At 40.5% G+C, this 22576-nt stretch overlaps 3 protein-coding genes across 3 annotated transcripts; 1 reads left to right on the top strand and 2 right to left on the bottom strand.

Annotated features, from left to right (window-relative positions):
• Nucleotides 1-44: 44 nt before the first annotated feature.
• nudt4a (nudix (nucleoside diphosphate linked moiety X)-type motif 4a) lies at nt 45-10030 on the bottom strand. Its single transcript, XM_026311523.1, has 5 exons — nt 9579-10030; nt 5567-5677; nt 3825-3869; nt 3445-3532; nt 45-1513 (listed from the first exon to the last, which is right to left on the bottom strand). Exons 1-5 carry the CDS (start codon nt 9675-9677, stop codon nt 1299-1301), a joined length of 558 nt encoding a protein of 185 aa, XP_026167308.1. The 5' UTR covers nt 9678-10030; the 3' UTR covers nt 45-1298.
• A 1511-nt stretch (nt 10031-11541) lies between these two features.
• Nucleotides 11542-19090, bottom strand: ube2na (ubiquitin-conjugating enzyme E2Na). The gene is made up of 4 exons (XM_026312242.1): nt 18940-19090; nt 13856-14102; nt 13506-13646; nt 11542-12943 (listed from the first exon to the last, which is right to left on the bottom strand). The coding sequence occupies exons 1-4, from the start codon at nt 18967-18969 to the stop codon at nt 12897-12899; spliced, it is 465 nt and encodes a 154-aa protein (XP_026168027.1). The 5' UTR covers nt 18970-19090; the 3' UTR covers nt 11542-12896.
• Nucleotides 19091-19476: 386 nt separating this feature from the next.
• c1qtnf13 (C1q and TNF related 13) lies at nt 19477-22524 on the top strand. The gene is made up of 2 exons (XM_026311800.1): nt 19477-19606; nt 20764-22524. The coding sequence occupies exons 1-2, from the start codon at nt 19585-19587 to the stop codon at nt 21831-21833; spliced, it is 1092 nt and encodes a 363-aa protein (XP_026167585.1). The 5' UTR covers nt 19477-19584; the 3' UTR covers nt 21834-22524.
• Nucleotides 22525-22576: the final 52 nt, after the last annotated feature.

Below are 22576 nucleotides of genomic sequence, written 5' to 3' on the forward strand. Positions count from 1 at the left end.
AAGATTATAGCTTATGTTGTGCTGCTGCAGTGGGGATACACGCATTTATTTAAAGGTTTTATAGACAACATGATGGTGCACAGTACAATACTCCAGTCACACATGCGCAAATAGGAAAAAAAGTGTTAAATGATCTTTCACTGATAATCACAAAATGAACGTTAATCTATCATTTGCACCTTTTTCTGACTGCCTTTCTCTCACCTTGTGCTGTTCTTATTGCTCTATGGAACATTAATAAATAAAGCCAGTCAGTGCATACTAAATACTGTACATTCACAAACAAACAAACCCAAGTTGCCTTCAGCATCATTAGTTCAAACCTAATCAAGAAAAAACAAAGGGGCTGTTTTTTTTAACAGTTGCATGTAAAGGCAGTCTGTTTGTGTTCATAAAAACCACACTGTAAAGGCACATAACGAATCAGAATAAAACCACCGTGTCCTTGTCTCTGTAGCGATAAATACTCTTTGGCACATTTTGTAAGTTTAAATGTGTCAGTATACTATAATGTGTTTAATATAACATTAAATATATTTACAAATACAGGCTGTTTCAGGCAGGACTATTTAAGTCTCTATTTCAATTTTTGCAGATATTTGCTTAATATTTCTCAGAGGATTTCCTTGTTACTAGTGAGACGATACTGTGGGCGTGTGCTTGTGAGGTGGTAATTAAAGGAGGAGCATTGTTGTTTACAAGTTTTGCATGAAAGGAGACCTTGCCCCAACTATTTTTAAGGCAAAGTACCTCAAAGGAATTGAGCCATGGTTCTGTGACGTCCGCTCTGCTCCCCAAGTGTCAGAACAGTTCTCAAAAGAATTACCTGCAATAAAAATAATCATACACATGCAGCTACTGCTCTTTAAACTGCCTTGCAGTGTGACATTATTAGGCACTGAGTCAGTGTGGGGCTAAGACCTCCTCTAAGAGCCAGCATTTCACAGTAGTGGCCTCCAGAAAACCACCCAAACGCTGTGTGCACTGCCAATCAAATATTTGACATGTCAGACTAAAAAGGATTTGACACTACATGAGCAGCATGCTGAGAACATCCCTCTAAAGCTGAATGTTTTAGAGGGACACATTTGCACATTAGCTAGTGATGCTTCGTTAAAAATAGAATCTGAAATCTTAAATATACTTGGCATTATAAAAGGGTCTCAAATCAACTTCAAGAAGTCCTTCCTGTTCATATTAAGAGGTTGCGTTAGTAATGTATTAAAGGCAGACACCTTTTCCAGATCATATGTCCGTCCTGGTGTCCTCTCAGAAGAAGCTTGCTGCTATTGCTGGTCCTATCTGTTTACTAGATCTGAACCCTGTGTGGAGTAAACAACATAGCGAGGTGCATTGTTGTCAGTCACTTGGGAGCTCGGGGTGCTGTAGTTAGTTGGGTTACACACGGGACTGCAGGTGTTTGTGAGTTTGCGTAGGTATTCTGCGTGGACAGGCTTGTGGCTCTGCAGGACCCCGATGGCTTCGTCGACCTTGAACCACTTCCTCTTCCTTCCTGCAAGAACATCAGAGAAAGAACAAGGGCAGATTTTTGGTATTATTTCTTGATATGTACAGTTTTCCATTGCCGTTCTGATACATTTCTTCCTTGAAGTTGATGACTTTCAACTTAGGGTATACTTGTTTTGCTCCTCCATCACTTGATCAGCTTAGCATTGAATCTGATTTGTTTTGCAGCAGCTATAGCTTGTGCTGCCATCCCTTATTTTAATGAAACTGGCAAATAAACTGCAGTCATTAATACTTTTGACTGAATGTGTGGCGTATAATATTATACACCCCACACAAGAATAAACTGCAGCATGTGTTGCAGCAATAAACTGGAAATGGACATTCCTAACCTATTTCAGTTAGTCTTAATGAGGCCTTCATGTTTGCAAACCTTCTTAAAAAAGCATCTTCCATAAAAATAATCTACAGTAAACTGTCAGCTGGGAGTTATTTATACTTATTCATATATATATATATATTCAAGCCCTTCCTCTCCTCCTATTCAATTCCAAACAGCACTTTGCTAAAGGAATGTGGCATGGTTTGTGATAATCAGAGGGTGGTGTGAGAGGGGAGGATTCACCCACTTTGTACTGACACCCTGAAGTACAGTGCCACAGGCCTTTCAGCAGAAGGGGAAAACAAATTAGAGCAGCAGTGCCAACCCTTTCTGTTCAGCCACAGCCCTCGTGCAGGGCAGGAGAGGACACGTATGGAGGGGGCTGTGGTGAGCAATAACTGGAAAACAACTGTGCACAGCAAACATTCCTCCCCCTTGTGAACAAACTGAACTCTATTTCTGTGGGCAAAAGAAGTAAATGATCAAAAACACTTATTTTTTTCTAGATTAGCTACAAATAGTTTAGAAGCTGAGTTACTGAGCCACATAAGAATCTTTAGATTTAAAGTACCAAAAACACGCAAAACAAATAGTGATAATTATTTTTTACAAACTGGTTTGACTTCAGTATTGACTACGTGTCCCAGTTTCTCTGTTTAAACTCTGGCTTAACTAGCTTTCTCTATAATTTGCTGTGATTTTAGTTACACTTTTCCTTCAGCACATTTCAGACTACTGGTTCACAATCTTCAATTGTAATTTGCAAGTGCATAGTGATTACACAAACATTGTTTTTTATTCTAATTTTTTGCAAACCATAATTACTTGTTCTGTCTCTACTCTGATTTAACTCACCAGACAACTGGCTCCTATATCATCCACAACAACCTAAACTGCATCAGTCTCTGTGTAATAACAGAATATAGACATTTTATTTATGCATTTCAGCTTTTTTAGTACTTGTAGCACTAGTGGAGTAATATTTATATGAACAGGTTCTTGTTTTATCTGGATCATAAACACAACAAGTCACATGCATGCAGAGCTGCAGTATACACCACTGCCACCCGCTGCATGCTGTTCCACTGATCAACAGGTGGTGGTGGTAACATGAAAATAACAGAAGCAATGCATCAACAATTGCAAGGAAGTGAAAGGCTGCACGCTAGGAAACATGCATTTCATGATTTATAATAAAAAAAGAAATTCGCTTTGCAAGTCTTACAAAACAGTGAGTGTAAACAGAAAGAAATCTCCACAGGCCACCTTATATTTACTTCTAACAGTACATTGAGGGGTCTTAATTATTTACTAATTAGAGACAGGTATGTTCATTTTATCGGATTTGACTAAGAAGACAAAAAACTACTCTTCATTATAGAATCAAGAACAGACCAAAACACATATAAATGTAAATAAATGATTTCAGTCAGTTTAAACAGGCCGTGGAGAAAGTACAGTAACATAATGTGCCGTTTGACAGCTGTACTTTGCTTATGTGTAAAAGGTTAATGTCAGTGAATGTATAAAAACACTTTATTTTATGCAAAACTATATGTAACAGGACAAAAAGAGACTTAAACATAGAGGCATACCAATGTTGACAGAGTCCTCCCAGTCATCCAGTGTCTCCGTCACTATGAGAGTGAAGACATATGTCCTGTGCTTGCTGTCTTGATTGTGCTGGAAGGTTTAGATTAAAACACTACTTTATATTACCACTGTAAACTGTCATTGTATTGCATGCAAATACTTTCATATGAACTGTGATTAACTGCCTGTTTCTGTTACAGACACGAGCAAAACAACTTAATGCTCTGACTGACTTGGAGGACTGCCACATGAAGGCATGCCAGGCATGATAGTAGAGTTACCAGCTAAGTTTATACTGGATTTTAAACCATGTAATATAATGTACTACATACCAGGTGAGAATTTATTACATTTTTCCATGACAATCATATGACAAGCTTACCTCAAAAATCCCAAGTAGTCTGCCAAGCTTCCCCTTCACACCAGCCTGCACGGGTGAATAAAACATTTAATACATTTCTATTTGAGTGACCACACATTAGCTACATCTTTTCACTCCATTCATAAGGACTGATAAGTTTGTCCTTCTGACACTAATGAAAAAACTCATTGTGTGATATTTTCATAGAGATTCAACACAGCGAGAACACATGACCTGGTATTAGGAACAGCTTGTCTCTGTTCGAGTGTCCAAGCGCCTTCTGAGTTGAACATTCGTCTCAGTTTCAACTGTCCATCTGGGTTAAAGAGTACTTGATCAAAGATAAAAGATCAGCAACCACCATATAAGTGTATTGGTGTGTTAATGTAGCTAGGCTTGTGCAGCATGCACCAAAACTCTCCCTGTTGCTGCTAGTAGAAGCATTCCAGGAGCTCCTTGCTTTCTTTAGCACATTTGGCCCCTACTGTGTGGTGCATTTCAGACATGGCCTCTCCTTTAGAGCTGTCAGGATCAGTTAGGATGTCTGGAAAGCCCACAGGCAGTGCCAATTGCTGTCTCAAACATACATACACCATACTAATTGTTTGATTGAAAAGATCTCACAATTGCACAAATGAAAACTATAACGTGGATGTAATGTTGATGCTGGGTGATCTGTTGAACTTCAACAAGATGTTAAAAGAAATTTGAAAATGTGGTTTCTTTGCAACTCATCTATATTCAAGAACATGTCCAGCACAGGCACACAATGTGGGTAACTAGAAATGTCACTACCGTACCTCAAAGCTGACAGGCCACTTCTATCCAAGGCAGAAGTCACAACTCACACCATTGCAAACACTGGCAAACTGTCAGCTGCCCCCTTTTACTAAACCACAACGCAATTAACAGGCCATTTATACGTAACTGCCAAATCTCTTATCTGGATCTGGCTCATAACAGTGGAAGCATCTCAAACTGTGAACAGCGACCAAGATATGTGCCAAGAATTGCTGCTCATTATACTCAGCGTTTGTGTCTGTGTCTCATGCCAGAGCTATTAAAATATGTGTGTAGATTATTTGCAGAATACTGACTTGTCAAGGACACATGGCATGTGCATGGCAGCACAGTTTTATGTGTGGTTAGAGGATTATAGCAGTGGTTTTACAAAGCTTAACTGTTTTGTCAACCATCCTTCAGTCCTAGGCTGAAATTAAAAATTGAAATATTTCTTCATTATCCATCCACATGCTTGTGGGAAATTCCAGCACCTGAGTTTCGAAGAGTGTAATATTGTTTGCTCATTGTTCGTCTTCCCCTTTCATAATATTGACAAGCTCATGACAGCATAGCTTCTGAAAGCAGTGCTGCTAATCAGCTGATTCTCACAATTCACATTTGCAAATTCCCATTACCAGTTGAATCATCCAACAGTGGAGTTGTACTTTCACCTACACTATTGTGCAGCAGAATTTGACTCCACTATAATAAATAATGTCATAATAAATGACCACTGTCAAGTTCCAAGCCTGTGATAGCTGATTTTCAGACTTTAAAAGAACTGGGAACACTGTCCCCTGAGAGGAAGAAAACGGGTCTAAATAAATACGATATGCCCTGAATGTAAAGCCTGTAGTTAAATATGTAAAACTGCTGTTATGGCCTTTTGATGAGTTTTACATGGAGTTTAATAGTAGTGACAACCACGAAATAAAACAGGTGGACACAGAGTACACCTCTGTATGTAAACGTGAGCTCACCTCCTCGTACACCTCCCTGACGGCAGCCCCGCACGGCTCCTCCTCAGGCTCCATTCCACCTCCTGGCACAATCCATTGGTCTGGATGTCGACTGCTGCTCACAAGTAGCACCTGCCAAAGAAAAAAGGCCATCATCAGGTTTCTGCTGCTGAGTTTGGAGTGCCAAAAAAAACACACCAACAGCGTGCTCAGGATTAAGGTCTGTCACCACAGGTATCTGGTGGCATGTGAGTGTGGTGTTAGTCATTCAGCAGGGTGGCTATCAAACAAATCACATAATGATAATTATTCACTCTGTTTACCTAATGCAACATGGACATTGTGTGGATTGGACTGTTCCATGTTGCTGTGTTTGCCACATAACTGCAATATGCAAATAAGATTAACCAGTGTGATTTTTTCATCTATTAATATGTTGGTAGGTGCTAAAGTCTGCTGCATTAAAAGCACTAACTCGTAATCAAATGTACAGCTACATTTAAATTTGCCATTATTGTTTAACTGGTTAATATCTAACTGGCCTCAAACTTAAGTAATTGTCTTTTTTCAGCAGAGTTACTCAACTTTAAAACTATCTGACCCACAAAAATCCACTGATATGCAATTTTTATTCAAAGCTAACTGGACATTTGTAGCCACTGCACACCCTCCAACATTGGATAAGCCTGTTGACTAAAAACTAGTGCCAAAAATCAGCTTTTTGTGGATTTAATGCTACAATTAACAGAACTGCTCCAGCATTGGTTCATCAACATTAGGGTGCGCTCTTGCTGAGACCCAATACTGAAGCATGGCAGATTTGTGAAGAGCAGTAATAAAAACATCTTCACTGCTGTAAGAGATGCTCTTAGTTCCACAGGAATGACTGTGATGACTGAAACTTCATTCAGTGTGAAGCTTGGCTCTAACTCGTTCAGAGTCAGATTAAACCAAAGAGAAAACTCTAAGTCAGAAAGAAAGAACATAAAATGTTACATCTCATGTTCCTGTCTCATTCTGTTTTTCCAGCCATCAACCTCTTCAAGTTTTATCACACTATAACATTCTCCTGTCTACCTGTTTACATGCTTCGGATCATTGGTAATAGTAAAAGCATGTGTGTGTGACAGACCTCTGTTCTGGCTGTATGACCTGTTTTTGACCCTTTGTAGGGCACTATAGTAGGTTAGCACAGACAGTCTGACAATATTAATATATGGACAACATGATATCACACTCCACAGTGTGACTCCACAGTAGCTGCTAATTCACTAAAACCTACAGACTTACAACTTTTACCCATCTGAAGTACAGTTTTAAATCAGGAAGTATGTATGGTTTACATATGACTAGATTCTTCTACAGACAAATATATGAAAAGGCAAAAATATATAGATGCATCTTCCTTATTGTAGAAGTTTTTTTTAGCAAACCTAGAATAAAAAACATTCACCTTCAGTGGATGTTTTCATGTTCTATTGTCTCAAGTGTTGAATTAAATTTAGATCTAAATATATTATCAATGCACTGTATTAATTTAATACAATGAGGGGGCAAATTAATAGCTGCAAAGGGTAACAGCAGTGGAGAGTCTCATTTGAATCCCTGCAGGGCCCTGAGGACTCTAGAAAACACTGGCTCTAGAAAACACAAAAGCACACAACACACACATGCATGCGCAATTTCACACAAGCGCCACGTAAAACACGTAGGCACTAGCACGTACGCAGTTATTCACACACACGCACTCAGGCTTTTCAAAAACCACTGGATCAGCAGTCGCCTTTCTGAATGAAAACAAGCTCAGCAGAGGGGGTTAATGACCCCAGGCACAAGCACAACACACCTCAGAAGGGCTCGGCACCGTGCGGTCACATCCACGTTCGTCTCACATTAATCAATGCCTGTCATAAAGCAGCTGATACATATAAAACAGAAATGGTAACTTAAACTATACCTTCACTACAGATTTGTTATGTTTTCAGTCTTTGTTGTGACTATGGCCCTAAAGGCACATTGGTTACTGACTGTAATATGAACATAAGAACATAAATGACTTCTTAAGTTACATGTGCAAAGGATTTTAAATGAGACTGTGATTTGGCTTATCTTTGCCATGTTGTTGTGTATTTGTACAACAGATACATTTTGGAAACTGTTACACTAAAAAGTATTCTAGCACAAAAATTAAGACCCACTGATTAATTACAGACATGACTCTTAAAAGTTATTTACGGTACAGTTACTTACAACGCTTCATTTACAGAGTATTATGATATGAAGAATGAGCATATCATGCAATAATATTCTGTTCCCTTTGCACTGAAACATGAAAATAAATGGATTAGATTATTTTCCTGAGTACAAACAATATGGTCATACTCTGCAGCATTTTTCTGCAGCTCTGTCCTCCTAGACTCCGATAACTAACTGGGGAAAGTGACACAAGAGAGAGAGGCGGTGATGGGAAGAGGAGAGGGTGGGAGCACAAGCAGCAGGAAAGCAAATCTGTCAGAGGACAGCAAGTGCCTGCATGTTGTTTCTATAAATTGCAGCTGATAGGTCACTTGGTGTTTAGCACACAGTGTAACACTCAACCAGCCCCCATAAAGCCCCCCACGACCCGACTCCCCTAGTGGGCCTGAGATGAGTTCCCAGTGCCCTCAGTATAATCCTTCCTTTAACATTAACTGACTCTCAATACCCCAGCAGCATCAGTTTAAAATAACATATATTAGAAAATGACTGTTTTATTTACATTTATTCAAGACTGAATGTAGGCTGCAGAATCAGAATCAAACCTGTTCATTTATAATATCCAGGACATATCCCTTAAGTGATTTAGGTTTCTCAGTAAGCACATTATGTGGTATGATAGATGTCACATTTAATATTCAGAAATCTGGATTTTATTTAAAAAAGGGAAACCATTTGGGCTGTAGTGGGTGTAGGAGCTAGTTTTGATGTAAAACCTACAATTAACGCTGAGTAAATATAAATTAAGAAAAGTGTTGCAGCACTACATTGCATTCAGGAGCATTACGGTCAGGAACAAGAAATTGAGTGCCAGAAATGCAGCAGCAAAAGCGCAGGAGTTCCATGTGTAGCTATTGAATTACAAGTGAGAATTGGATGTATGATTTATGATGACAGCTGGCACACATTAGATATACAGTAAGAGTTGGCACTAGTGTTTATAATCACATGCAGTAGTAGAGAAAGAATATGTCCAACAAATTCATGAGTGTGCAGAGCTGCTACTCACAATAGTTACTGTTTAAGCACAATGATGACACTTTAGTAATTATGAGATATGTGGATTTGAAAATGACAGGGTCCATACTGGCTACCACATACACTGATACTACTCATACTCATACTACCAGGCAAGGGCCAAAGGGGCTAAAGGCTGAGGGGCCCTAGAGGAGAACTGCGAAGGGACTGTTAACAGCCAAACTGTCAACAGCAAAACATAGAGAAAAACAGATGCCTAACAGCTACCAAGAACTACAAAACCCATAAAAACAGACACTTGGTGACTAAAGAAGGTGAAAACAACCCCAAATGCTGCAAAATCACAACCAAAATTTGAAAAAAAACACATACAAATACATAAAACATGTAACTATAGATGCAAAATGACAATAAATAAATGTAATATGAGTCAAAATGGTCACAGATGACTATAAAAGGGCACACACCTACAAAAAGACACAACCTGACTACAGGTCACAATGCCCAGGGTCCCATTTCTCATAATGTGGGTATAACTATGTAAAACCCACCTGTCACCTAATGGGTCAAAGCCTTGACCCTTCAACCAGGTTATGTTCACCTCTGCTCACTGCATCAATTAACGACATCAGACGCATGAACGCACCGTGACGCACAGAGACCCAGTATTATACTGTGGGGCTGTAAAGCAGGCTCTGTATGATATTTAACCAAGAGTTAAATTAGGACTGTGTGGGGCAAACAGCCTGTTGGTGAGTGACGTCCACTGCAAACACTTGATCCACCAACTTCATCTTACCTCGTCCTCTTTTTCGTTTCTGAAACAAACACACGCCGCTCTTCTTTTGAACCCGTCGCCGTCGTACGTCCTGGTCTGGTTGGGCTTAAACTTCATCATATATTTGTATATTTCCAATCTTCAAAACGTCAAAAAAAATGTTGGGAAAAGCGAAAAGACGCAGAAAAAGTCCGACAAAGTTTGGAAAGAGAAGGGACGGCGTGTCCCCCACAATATCCCCAGTTTGGCGCAGTTAAAGTCGTGCGCTCGGTTCATTCATTGCTGCGCTGTGAGACAGTGTCAGACTGCATCTGGTCGCATATTGTATCTACCATGGTGGTTTGGAGCCGCTGTCAACACGCATGATTCAACAAACTGTGTCATCTGCGGTCGGAGAGCTGCTGCCAGCTGATCTGGGAGCAGCGCAACGAGCCCTCAGTGCGCTCCCACACTGCAGTTCATCATTAACAAGGCGATTAGAAGGTCCGGACATGGAGCAAGTGTCTTTATTGTGGAGTAATGATTAAAAACGCCGAATGATGCCTTCACGGGACAACTAATGCTGCTTTCAAGTGCTGCTCTTCAGATCAGTTGAGCTGAACATGCTTTTGTTTTTCTGTGGAAATGCATGATCATCTTTATAATCAACATGTGTCAACATTAATCTGCATAACACAAGCAGCTTCCCCTAATTTTCGCCCCATTTTAATCTCATACGAAATGAAATCACACTGGCACCTACAGAAATAAAAAACAAATATGGTCTACCCCACCCCAAACACCCTTTGCCAATTTAGCACATTAGGCCACGTCTGGGTGTTTTAAGGTGGAACAAACAGAACAATGTAAACATGAAACCATTTTCAGTGCAGTGGAGCATTCAGGTGTGACACTCACTGGATATTTACAGCAGCTTTGTTCAACTGGGTAAAGCCTGTTCTGCTCAGCACAACGTTACAAAGCTCAGGGCCTCCCTCTAGTGGATGGAGACGGGTCTTAAGGCGCAGGATGTGTTCAAAAATGAAAATGTTCAGAGCTGTTTAAAACCATGTCTCGTAGTTCAAGGTGTAATTCATTAAAGATTCTTCCTAAAATCACGTCATGGACATTTAAAACTGTTGAAATCAGACAGCAACCTCCGACTATAAATGCACAGGCACAACCCAAATCTGAAACTGAACACAGACATCCAGCACTATTTACCGTTTGAATAGTCAATGTAATACCACACACCTGGGCATCAAAAACTGTCAGTCACGTGATCCAATAGTTCTGCTCATATGAAAAACGGGTGGGTTCAAATAAGAGGTGCAATATTCTGCATTGTGGATCAGATCCAGATGTAAACACCTGGAAATAAAAGCTGAAATGTTGATCTCTTGTCTCATATTCATCTCTTGATGTCAAACCTAAATGTTTTTGGTCTACAGCAAAAACAAAGGAATAGGCCTCACTGTTCCAATACTTTTGGAGGGGAGTGTATATAAATAGATGTGTTTCGCCAGACATGGCAATGGAAAACATCACATCCTTCACACAATGTTGATTCAGATGAATGAAAATGAGTGTTCAATACAAACATAAGAACTCTGAATAGCATTAACTGAAGGAATTTATCATTTATTTTAATGTGTACATGGACACAGACTAGAATAAATATATGAAAGAAACAGATGAAATAAATAAGACCTGTGTCTGCACACAGTCCTGAGAAAGGGTGTATTAAGTTAAAATGACTGTGGGAGTGGCCATGAGTGTATAGAAAACAACATAAATCAGCTTTACCTCAGTTAACTACATCAAAATGTTGCTTAAATTTAAACAATGATAATAATCCAATGGTGTAACATACAGTAGGCTATACGTTATAATAATACTGTTACTGAATTTTAAAGGAGGGACTTTTACATTTGAGAACTTCTTTAGCCAAGTATCCCCACACTTTTCTTATGTGTGACCCATTAAAATAACACTCAGGAAGGTATTTATTAATCAACAGACTTTATTTACAGAACATAAACATATGCAGGTGAACAGTTTCAATATTTTATAGCATTCTGCGAGCAAGAAAATATTTTTGCCCGCGACTAATAAACAGACAAGCAGTGAACTGAATACAGACTCTTCAGCCAAAAACTAGTCATAACACTTGAGAGTCAAAGCCTTTACTGATGTTTTGGAGATGGATTTTGTAACAATGCAGCATTTAATCTCACACAGTTTAGTCAATCAACCCCAAAGTTTACCGCCAACCCTCACTCAGGTTATCTGACGTCTTAAATGTAATCCTTGCTTTGTGAAACAATTGTTATTAGAAGAAGTAAACCACTAAGTCTGTTAGATTTACACTGTCTGACATACAAGATGCAGTGTAGTTAGTATGGCAACAGCAAGAAAGATTCACAAACAAAAGTCTGTATAACATAATAAAACATGAACTCTAAGTGCTAAAACTAAGGAAAGGTCCCTACACGTTCTCTCACTGCATCCCCAAGGATGCAGAACATTCAAGTACAGTATACACTGAGAGTGTCTGAGCGTTAATGTGGCAGGCTCAGTTTGTTTTTTTAGTCATATTATTTTGAATTTAATAAAGTTATGTGTGGCTTAAGGAAGACACATGATCTATGATTGTTTTTGTGTCCTGCTGCGTCACACAGGACAAAACTCTGGTCTCCTTCCAGGTGAGTGTCTAGATAAAGTGGACTAGTAGTAGTTAGCTGTGTTTAATAAACAAACAGCAAGACACAAACAACACAGAATACGTGTATATTTGTATGTATGTGTGTGTATTATATATATATATATATATATATATATATATACACACGCAGTATTTTATATTTGCATTTTATATATACATACAAATATACACGGAATACACACATACATACATGGTATTCATTACACATATCTATATCTATATTTATACATATAGATATATATATTGACCGCTGGTGTCCTATCCTCTTTAGACACCCCAAACCCACCTCTTTCCCCATAATGCGGCACATGAGACACTCTCTTCCCCTCTGAAATGCACTTGTTCAAGCAGCAGCAGGCAAACATTTCCACATATCAATAGACAGAGAAAGCCCGGTGAATAGATCTAAAACCTGTGCTCATGCATTTAAACATTAGTGAGTTAGGACAAAAGCCATTTCATTACTAGTGTGCATTTAAATCACCAATTGTCAGCAGTTGTTTTTTCCTTTACATTATTTTTTAAGACTGCGTCCCTTACTGTAAGTGCAAATGAAGCAGGAAGAGGTCTTGGCAAAACAGAAGGATTTGTGTTCACACTTGACTTCCATTTGTTTCTCCACTTGTTAGGCTGCTCTACACTTCATTTTTGTTTCCAGCATAAAGTCTGGTCCATGATTTGGCTGTTGGGTGAAAAAACAAAGGAGAATAATGAGATGAGTCGTGTAACATTTACTATTTTTCTGAGCCACAATTAGTTTTTCAATAAACCTGCATTTTGATATGTATTGTATGATTGCTCCATGCAAACCCTCTGCATAAGAGCCAAGTTGAACTTATTTTGAACAAAACTTGTCAAATAATGTCAAAACGAACACTGAAATCTGAACAAATGCTAGAAATTATAAATCCCATTTTCAGCATTATGACTAAACTGAGATATGCAAAGCCATTTACCTTCTTGCTCTATGCTTTATGCCCCTAATGCAATAACCTCAAATGACCACAGGAGACTGCCTTTTGTATCCAGAACATGAGGACAGATTAAGTTAAAACCAAATAACTTGTCCATAAATTTAAAGTATTACCTTTTTTATTTTACAGTTTTTTTAACTATCTATCTGCTAAGTGGATCATACAGTGTTGTTTTGTGTATGCATATATGTGTATTTAGACTGAACATTCCTGCAAGCAAAGTAAACAGGGCAATGGCTGAAAGTGTAATAAACCCTCCTTAGCTCCCACCTGTTTCTATGGCTTCAGCTTCATTGGACTTCCACTTCTCTGCAACATCATTTGCTAGAGGATCATCAGGGTTGGGTGCGCTTAGTAACGCCTGAATTGAAAGCAGCACTGTGCGAATCTGCAGAGCTGGTGACCATTTATCTGAAAAGAAAACAATAAAAAGGAGGGATTAAGAAGAGTAAAATGGAGACCAATAAAAGCATAAGAACAAAAAGGACTGTTGAAGAAGCACAGGAATCTGTCTTTAACTGGAGCGGCACTGACGAGACAGTGGTGATGAGCAATAATAGTGACACAAAGCCTCAGTTAGGGAACACAAATATAATCTAATTCACAACTGAGTGAGTTACCTTTCAGAATGTCTAGACATATTCGTCCCAGCTTGTCAACATTGGGGTGATATATTTTGGTCATGAAGCGTACTTTAGGAGCTGCCATGGGATATTCCTCTGGTAAAAAAAGTTCAAGTTTAAATGTGCCCCCCTCAAAAGGGGAGTCTTGGGGTCCAGCAATGACCACATGAAAGTAGCGGGCGTTGCCTTCGTCTGGCTCTGCCACGATGCCTGGGACAGGCTCTGCAATCAAACGCTGAGTTTCCTGGTAAAGAAAGAAAGGAAAAAATAATTTGGTGACAAAATAAAACCTATACCACTATCACAAAACTCAATTCAGAGATTTGTGCAAAACAATGTCAAGGATACAACTTGTGTTAGTAGAAGGTCAGTGAAACTCTGAGATAAGGCTTCTCAAGGTGACAGAACTTGAAAAAATGCTTGGTTCTCGCAGATACAGCACAGTGCAGCTGTCAAACCACACAAGGCAATCGGTGTTTCTAGCTCTGTCTACTTTTTTATTGTAGCTGGACATAACTCATCTCTGTCTTTTCCCACACAAGGTCTTTTCAACACCCAACACATTCAAAGACTAAAATATTTCTTTAATTCTTAATGGATGAAGCCATTTACTAACTTACAGTTGTTGGTCCACAGATGTTTTATAGGGCCTCAACTATTAGCACTGCTGAATAACCTACCATTTAATTTATGAGTTAAATATTTTCATTCATTTTGTATTTGCAATGTCAAACAGTAGTAAATACCCAAAGATATCCAGTTTACACTGATATAGACTACAGAAAAGCAAATGATCCTCAGCAAATCAGCCAATCTTGTTTTTGACACTCTTGCCCTGAATGCAGCTGGGACTGAGATTCCTGAAATGTTTCAGATAACCCACAGACAAAACCATGCAGTGAAAACACAGACGAGAAGGGGTTCCCAGTCCCAGTCACACGCTCCCAGGGCTCGGTCTGCTGAGTGCTGCTCCCAGCTCTACCCCTTTCCACTCACCTGAGCAACCTCCTCTTCCTTTCATGTTCTGAAAAGGTTGTTGTTTTTTTTTTTTATAAATCTCAATAGTGAAAGGAGAAGGGTAGATAAACACAGCTGTGGCAATGATGGAAGACAAATTTAGTGGCTGCAGTCAGACGTGTTACATCCATGATTGGGAAGAATTAAAAAAACAAGCTTAAGCCTTAAGATTATTAAGCTTAGATCATCTTCTTCTTCTTTTCCTTTCAGCTGCTCCCTTCAGGGGTCGCCACAGCCAATCATCCACCTCCATTTAACCCTGTATCCTCCTCACCCACACCAACTATCCTCATGTCCTCCTTCACTACATCCAAGAACCTCCTCTTTGGTCTTCCTCTAGGCCTCCTTCCTGGCAGCTCTAACCTCAGCATCCTTTTACCAATGTATTCACTGTCCCTCCTCTGAACATGTCCAAACCATCTCAATCTGGCTTCCCTGGCTTTTTCTCCAAAACATCTAACATGAGCTGTCCCTCTGATGTCCTCATTCCTGATCCTATCCATCCTCGTCACTCCCAGAGAGAACCTCAACATCTTCAGCTCTGCTACCTCCAGCTCTGCCTCCTGTCTTTTTCTCAGTGCCACTGTCTCTAAACCAGACAACATTGCTGGTCTCACCACTGTCTTGTCCACCTTTCCTTTCATTCTTGCTGACACTCTCTTGTCACACATCACACCTGACACTTTCCTCCACCCGTTCCAACCTGCTTGCACACGTCTCTTCACTTCTTCTCCACACTCGCCGTTGCTCTGGACTGTTGACCCTAGGTCCTTAAAATCCTCCACCTTCTTCACCTCTGCTCCCTGTATCCTCACCGTTCTACTTGAGTCCCTCTCATTTACACACATGTACTCTGTTTTACTGCGGCTAACCTTCATTCCTCTCCTTTCCAGAGCAAACCTCCACCTCTCTAGATTTTCCTCCACCTGCTCCCTGCTGTCACTACAGATGACAATGTCATCTGCAAACATCATGGTCCACGCAGATTCCTGTCTAACCTCATCTGTCAGCCTGTCCATCACCACAGCAAACAAGAAGGGGCTCAAAGCCGATCCTTGGTGCAGTCCCACCTCCACTATACTTCTCTGTCACTCCAGACTTCCTCATGCAAAACCACAGCTCCTCTCTCAGCACCCTGTCATATGCTTTTTCCAAATCTACAAAGACACAATGCAGCTCCTTCTGGCCTTCTCTGTACTTCTCCATCAGTATTCTCAAAGCAAATATTGCATCTGTGGTTCTCTTTCTTGACATGAAACCATACTGCTGCTCACAAATGCCCACTTCTCACCTCAGCCTAGCCTCCACTACTCTTTCCCATAACTTCATTGTGTGACTCATCAGCTTTATTCCTCTGTAGTTTCCACAACTCTGCACGTCTCCCTTGTTCTTAAAGATGGGCACCAGAAAACTTCTCCTCCATTCCTCAGGCATCCTCTCACTCTCCAAGATCTTAAGTTGCCCAGTCAAAAACTCTACTGCCACCTCTCCTAAACACTTCCATACCTCCACAGGTATGTCATCAGGACCAACTGCCTTTCCACTCTTCATCCTCTTCAAAGCCTTCCTCACTTCATCCTTACTGATCTTTGCTACTTCCTGCTCCACAACAGTCACCTCTTCTACTCTGTGCTCTCTAACATTTTCCTCATTCATCAACTCTTCAAAGTATTCCTTCCATCTTTCCATCACACTTGTGGCACCTGTCAACACATTTCCATCCCTGCCCTTGATCACCCTAACCTGCTGCACATCCTTCCCATCTGTCTCTCTGTCTCCTCAACCTGTACAAATCCACCTCTCCCTCCTTAGTGTCCAACCTATCATACAAATCCTCATACGCCCTTTGTTTGGCCTTTGCCACCTCTACCTTCACCTTACGCTGCATCTCCCTGTACTCTTGTCTGTTCTCTTCTGTCCTCTCAGTGTCCCACTTCTTCTTAGCTAACCTTTTCCTCTTAACACAATCCTGAACTTCCTCATTCCACCACCAAGTCTCCTTATCTGTTTTCCTCTTTCCAGATGACACACCAAGTACCCTCCTACCTGTCTCCCTGATCACTTTAGCAGTAGCTGTCCAGTCATCTGGAAGAACCTCCTGACCTCCCAGAGCCTGTTTCAGCTCCTCCCTGAGAGCCACACAACACTCTTCCTTTTTCAACTTCCACCACTTGGTCTTCTGCTCTGCCTGTGCCCTCTTCATCTTCCTCACCACCAGAGTCATCCTACACACCACCATCCTATGCTATCTGGCTACACTCTCCCCAACCACTACTTTGCAGTCACTGATCTCTTTCAGATTGTAACGTCTGCACAAGATGTAATCAACTTGCGTGCTCCTGCCTCCACTCTTATATGTCACCCTATGCTCCTCCCTTTTCTGGAAAAATGTGGTCACTACAGTCATTTCCCTCCTTTTTGTGAAGTCTACCACCATCTGTCCTTCTGCATTCCTGTCCTGCATACCAAACTTACCCATCACTTCCTCATCACCTCTGTTTCCCTCACCAACATGTCTGAAGTCTACCCCAATCACCACTCTCTCACCACTAGGGATACCCTGAATCACCTCATCCATCTCCCTCCAGAATTTCTCCTTCTCTTCTAACTCACATCCTACCTGTGGGGAATAACCACTGACAACACTCAACATCACACCTTCAACTTCCAGCTTCAGACTCATCACCCTATCTGACACTCTCTTCACCTCCAGAACATTCCTAGCAAAATCCTCCTTCAGGATAACTCCTACTCCATCCACACAGCTTGAATCCTGCTCCTAATCTATAGGCCTTGCTACCTTTCCATCTGGTCTCCTGAACACACAAGATATCCACCTTTCTTCTCTCCATCATATCAGCCAACTCTCTAGTTTTCCCTGACAAAGTCCCTACATTCAAAGTCCCTACTCTAAGTCCTACACTCCTGCCCTTCCTCTTCTCTCTTTACCTACGAACACGCCTTCCTCCTCTCCTTCTTCGACCAACAGTAGTCCAATTTCCACTGGCACCCTGTAAGTCAAAAGCACCAGTGGCAGTCGTTGTTAACATGGGCCGCGACCGATCTGGGGTCATATTTGTGATTGGCATGTTTGATTTGGCTGAAATTTTACGGCGGATGCACTTCCTGACACAACCCTCTGCATTTACCTGGACTTGGTACTGGCACATGAAGACACTGGATTGTGCCCCCCTGTGGTTGCATTATTAAGATTATATCATAACAACCCTAATTAGGAATAAGTGGGTATAGGAGATGGATGGGTGGAAAAACTGAAATATTAGATTAGTACTAGAGTCAAACTGCTTCTTTGTTTGCTTCTGAATTTGAGAAAATAATTCTTAAAATGTAGACAGACTTTACTGATCCTGTAAGGGGAACTGTTATGTTACAGCAGTACAATAGGGACAAGAACAACATTGGCTTGATTCTAAAATACAAATTAAAAAAGCAATAAATACAATAAAATAGAAAACAACACTGTATCATACATTATTAGCATGATGAGCAGCATCTCTTGCTAATGGCCCATTTGTTACAAATGTTAGCCCAGTTAACTAAATGCTGCTAACCACAGCTCGTTTGTTATGAACACGATGGAAAAGTCTCCTGCCAGAGACAAACTAAAAGGTCAGCACTGGAGAATGAAACTAACAGGCTAGCCTTAGCTTCTTATTGTCATTCACATATAAACAAAGCTAAAAGAACTAGCCTGGTTAGCATAACTAGTCTGGTTAGCATAGCTATCCGGGGTTAGCCAGCCATTCAATTAGCTGCTCCGATCAGCAACGTCAGTCACCTGAAAACACTCTTCTGTTTGCTAAGTATATCTAGAAGCGATAAGCCAAGCACAAAGCACACTCAGAGCTTTACAAAGACCAGGTGTAACGTTATTTTCAACCCGCCCTGCCTCCGTGTTTCTGGGCACAGCGGTGAAACCACCTTAGCTAGCTGGATGCGAACGTTAGCACAGCTTAGCTCCGGGAGTTGAGCCCGTGTGTCCAGAGGTTTGTGCCGTGACAGAAAAGTCACGCGTGCTGCTGCTGTGAGTGTGACACAGTTACCTTAACGATCCTGCGGGGCAGCCCTGCCATCTTGTCTTAAATGCGGACTTCAGGTCTCAGTGCCCTCTTCTCCGTAAGCTGGCACTGACAACACACAGGCGTCTTCCGGGTCCAGAGCTGCAAACACCTGATGCCCAGTCAGCCAGTGTCGTTGATGTTTTTATGACTTTGCCAGATGAGCATGAACAAGTATTTTTACAGCCAACGTGTCTTTCCACCCAGGTGTCAATACACTGCAGGATTTTGAATAATATTGTCCCCTGCTTTATTCATAATGATCAGGCTTCCCTGGTGTCATTTCATGCTCTACTTTGTTTACACCATTGCATCTTACAGAGAGAGCACTTTTAGATCCCAGCACTTGTTAGACCCATGGCCACATTAACATGGCTTTACAGGGCATGAATCAGGCCCAGCTCTGCCACTTTCCAACAGGGCTGCAAGTTACAGCTTCATTTTCACTGAGTTATTGCACTGCAAGTTGGATGGGAACTGCAGACTGACTACAGACTCCTCCTCCTGACATGTCTGCATGGACTAAAGCTGTCTCCCTTTGGCTGTCAGACCTGTAACGTGGACATTAGCGGTGCAGCAAACTTGAAGAAGAATTCTGTTTACATTTTCTGACTATAGAAGAGATTCAGGATGTCTCAGTGTAGACCAACAGGTGGGTTAGATATTTTTAACTGGTGCAGAAATATAAATGGAATAAGAATGATTAGTTTTTTTATAAGTGTGAATGTTGAATTTTGTCATAAATGATCCTCTGATGAGACATATTGTATTCATACTTTATTTTACATTATTGTTACAGAAACATGAAGTGTACAATGTTATTTTTGCAAAGCTTATTTTCTCATAAAATGTTTGCCTCTGTAGTTTAGTAGTAAACATCTCATTAGTCTATTTGTTTTTTAAATATACAGGTTAATATTACAAACAACAGGAGAAACAGGCAAATGTACAATCTGAGCCTAAAATTACAACTTGTCTGCTGGTGCCAGGTTTCCACTCATTTACTCATGATCACTGAAACTCATCTGACTTTTATTTTAAATTGATCTATTTATTGATTTATGCAAACATTATACATTATTAGCAATTATTTAGAGACATAGTGGGATTTTCTATCTAAATCTAAAAGTGCAGTCTTCTCCAGTATGTGTCCAGGTAAAGTGGTAGGATTCCAGGATCAAATTAGTCCCTAAATATATGAAAAGCTATGATTTCAGTGAAATATTGTGATAATAATAATAATTGTCTGGCTGCAACCTGTCCTCACTTTAAGGTAATAATTCCTTTATATTTTGCAGTGATTATGCCCTGCCCCACCTCATCAACACTGAAATTTTCCATTGTTCAACATACACAGGAACAGATGAACCAGCACTTAATCTTGTTCTTTCTCCCAGTGCACAGAGAGAACAGACAATATCAGCCACATTTCAGGGCTACTGCTCACGCTGAGTGCTTCATTTCATGGGAAGATCTGTCTTGACAGAGTTTAGTCAGACTTTATTATCAACATTGGATATTTTATTTAGAGACATTATGGGTGAAGATCAATCTGACACCCAGGACCTGATAGGAAAGAAGTGTAACTTTGCTGGCTATTTCCACCTGTGTCTTGTGCTAAGCCAGTCACTTTTCCTTTAATCATCAGATTTATCCTTCTCTGGGGGTTTCCAACCTCTAGGTTAGGTACCACAAGACTAGACTTTTATTTTGAACAGAAAAATCTCAAATATTAAAACTTAATAATATGCTCAGACTGAGTTATGTCTGTCATCTGAAGATGTAATTTCCTTGAATTTTCATTTTTAGCACCCTGGGCCTCACTCTGCTACCTGGCATGTTTTTTCATCATGATCACCTTCTCTGGGTCAGTTTCTCCCCTTCATGCCCCTCCAGTGACAACAGGTCCCCGCTCTGCTTTCTCTGCCACACAAACCAACAGCGTGTTGGGAGGCAGGCAGAAGGCAGTAACGTTCAGTAGGCTTACGGTCAACATCGGAGGGGATTTCAATCCAGACACTGGTCACTTCCGCTGCCGCATACCAGGTGCATACTATTTCTCCTTCTCTGTGGGGAAGTTTCCAAAGAAAATGCTTTCAGTCATACTGGTGAAGAATGGGGAGGAGGTGCAGGCTATAGCATATGATGACTATCGCAAGAAAGGAAGAAAAGTTCAAAGTCAGAGTGTAATGATCAGTTTGAAGGCACTGGACACAGTTTGGCTTCGTTTACAGCAGAGTCCTCAGTATGCTTTGTACAGCAATGCTGGCCCGTACATGACCTTCTCTGGTTATCTCATCTATCCTGACAATTCCCCAAGCAGCTACATCAGCAACCACCTGTCTCCGTGGCTGTCCTACCCACTCTGCCCCCCCCAGGCCAATCCCTGGGCCAGAGGCCAGACACCAGAGCAGCCACGGTCTGCCTTCTCTGTGGCACGGACATCCACACTCATGGGCCAAAGCAGTAGGCAGCAGGACAAGCCACCTCTGACCTTTGATGTGGAATATGTCAACATTGGGGGTCATTTCAACAAAACCTCAGGCCTGTTCACCTGCCACTTCCGAGGCGCTTACTTCTTTGCGTTCACTGTGGGGAAACATCCCCATAAGGCTGTTTCTGTGAAACTGATGACTGGGAAGGGTGAAGTGCAAGCAATGGTGTTTGATGAGGACACGTCGAAGAGACGGGAGATGCAGAGTCAAAGTTTGCTGCTGTCTCTCCATCGGGGAGACACTGTTTGGTTGTACAGTCAGCAGGATGAGCGTTATGCCGTCTACAGCAACCAGGGGAGGTACACCACCTTTTCTGGCTTCCTGGTTTATCCTGAAGCAGAACCATTCACACCTTCAGCAGACCAGGACAGATCTCACCTGTAAATGTCTTAATCCTTATGTGTCACTTTTTAAAAATAGCTAATACATATATATATATATATATATATATATATACATATGTTCCCATTGGGTTTGGTAACAATATGAGCTATCAGTTTATTTAGTAATTTGTACCACTGTATAACAACATAATATTAAGGGCATCCTGCCTGAATTATTACTGTTCTTCAAAAAATCTATAGCTCATCTGCTTCTTCTTCATCTAAAACAAATCTTAAATTTGTAGTCAGTATTATGTAATCACATGTATAGTACATGTGATTTCTTTGTTTGCATTTTATAATACAATAATGTAATTCCTGGAGTAACATTTTTTTCTCACATTATTCCACAAGATGGTGCTGTGATACAGTTAAGGACACTAACCAGCATATAAAATGATTATTGTTGTTCTTAAAGTGCAATTCACTGTAGAACACAAAAAGAAAATGTATTGTTTGTGTTTATAGGTATTCAGTTGATTTACTCAAGTTCTTTGTGTTTAGATATTTGTATGTGTAAAAATTCATTGGCGTTTATGTACATGATGAAAAAAAGTTACAATTTTTTTACCTTAATGATACTTTCATGTACATTGTAAATGGTGGTAGTTGTTTTAAATGCAGGACTTTTATAACGTGCATATATCTGTGTTGATGTTTTGTGTGCATCTAAATAAATGAAACTGACTGAAGTTCTATTTTTTTCTGAGCTACATAATGTAGACTTGTATATTAGTGAAGATG

This window comes from Mastacembelus armatus, chromosome 6, assembly GCF_900324485.2.
Source record: "Mastacembelus armatus chromosome 6, fMasArm1.2, whole genome shotgun sequence".
Lineage (NCBI taxonomy): Eukaryota > Metazoa > Chordata > Actinopteri > Synbranchiformes > Mastacembelidae > Mastacembelus > Mastacembelus armatus.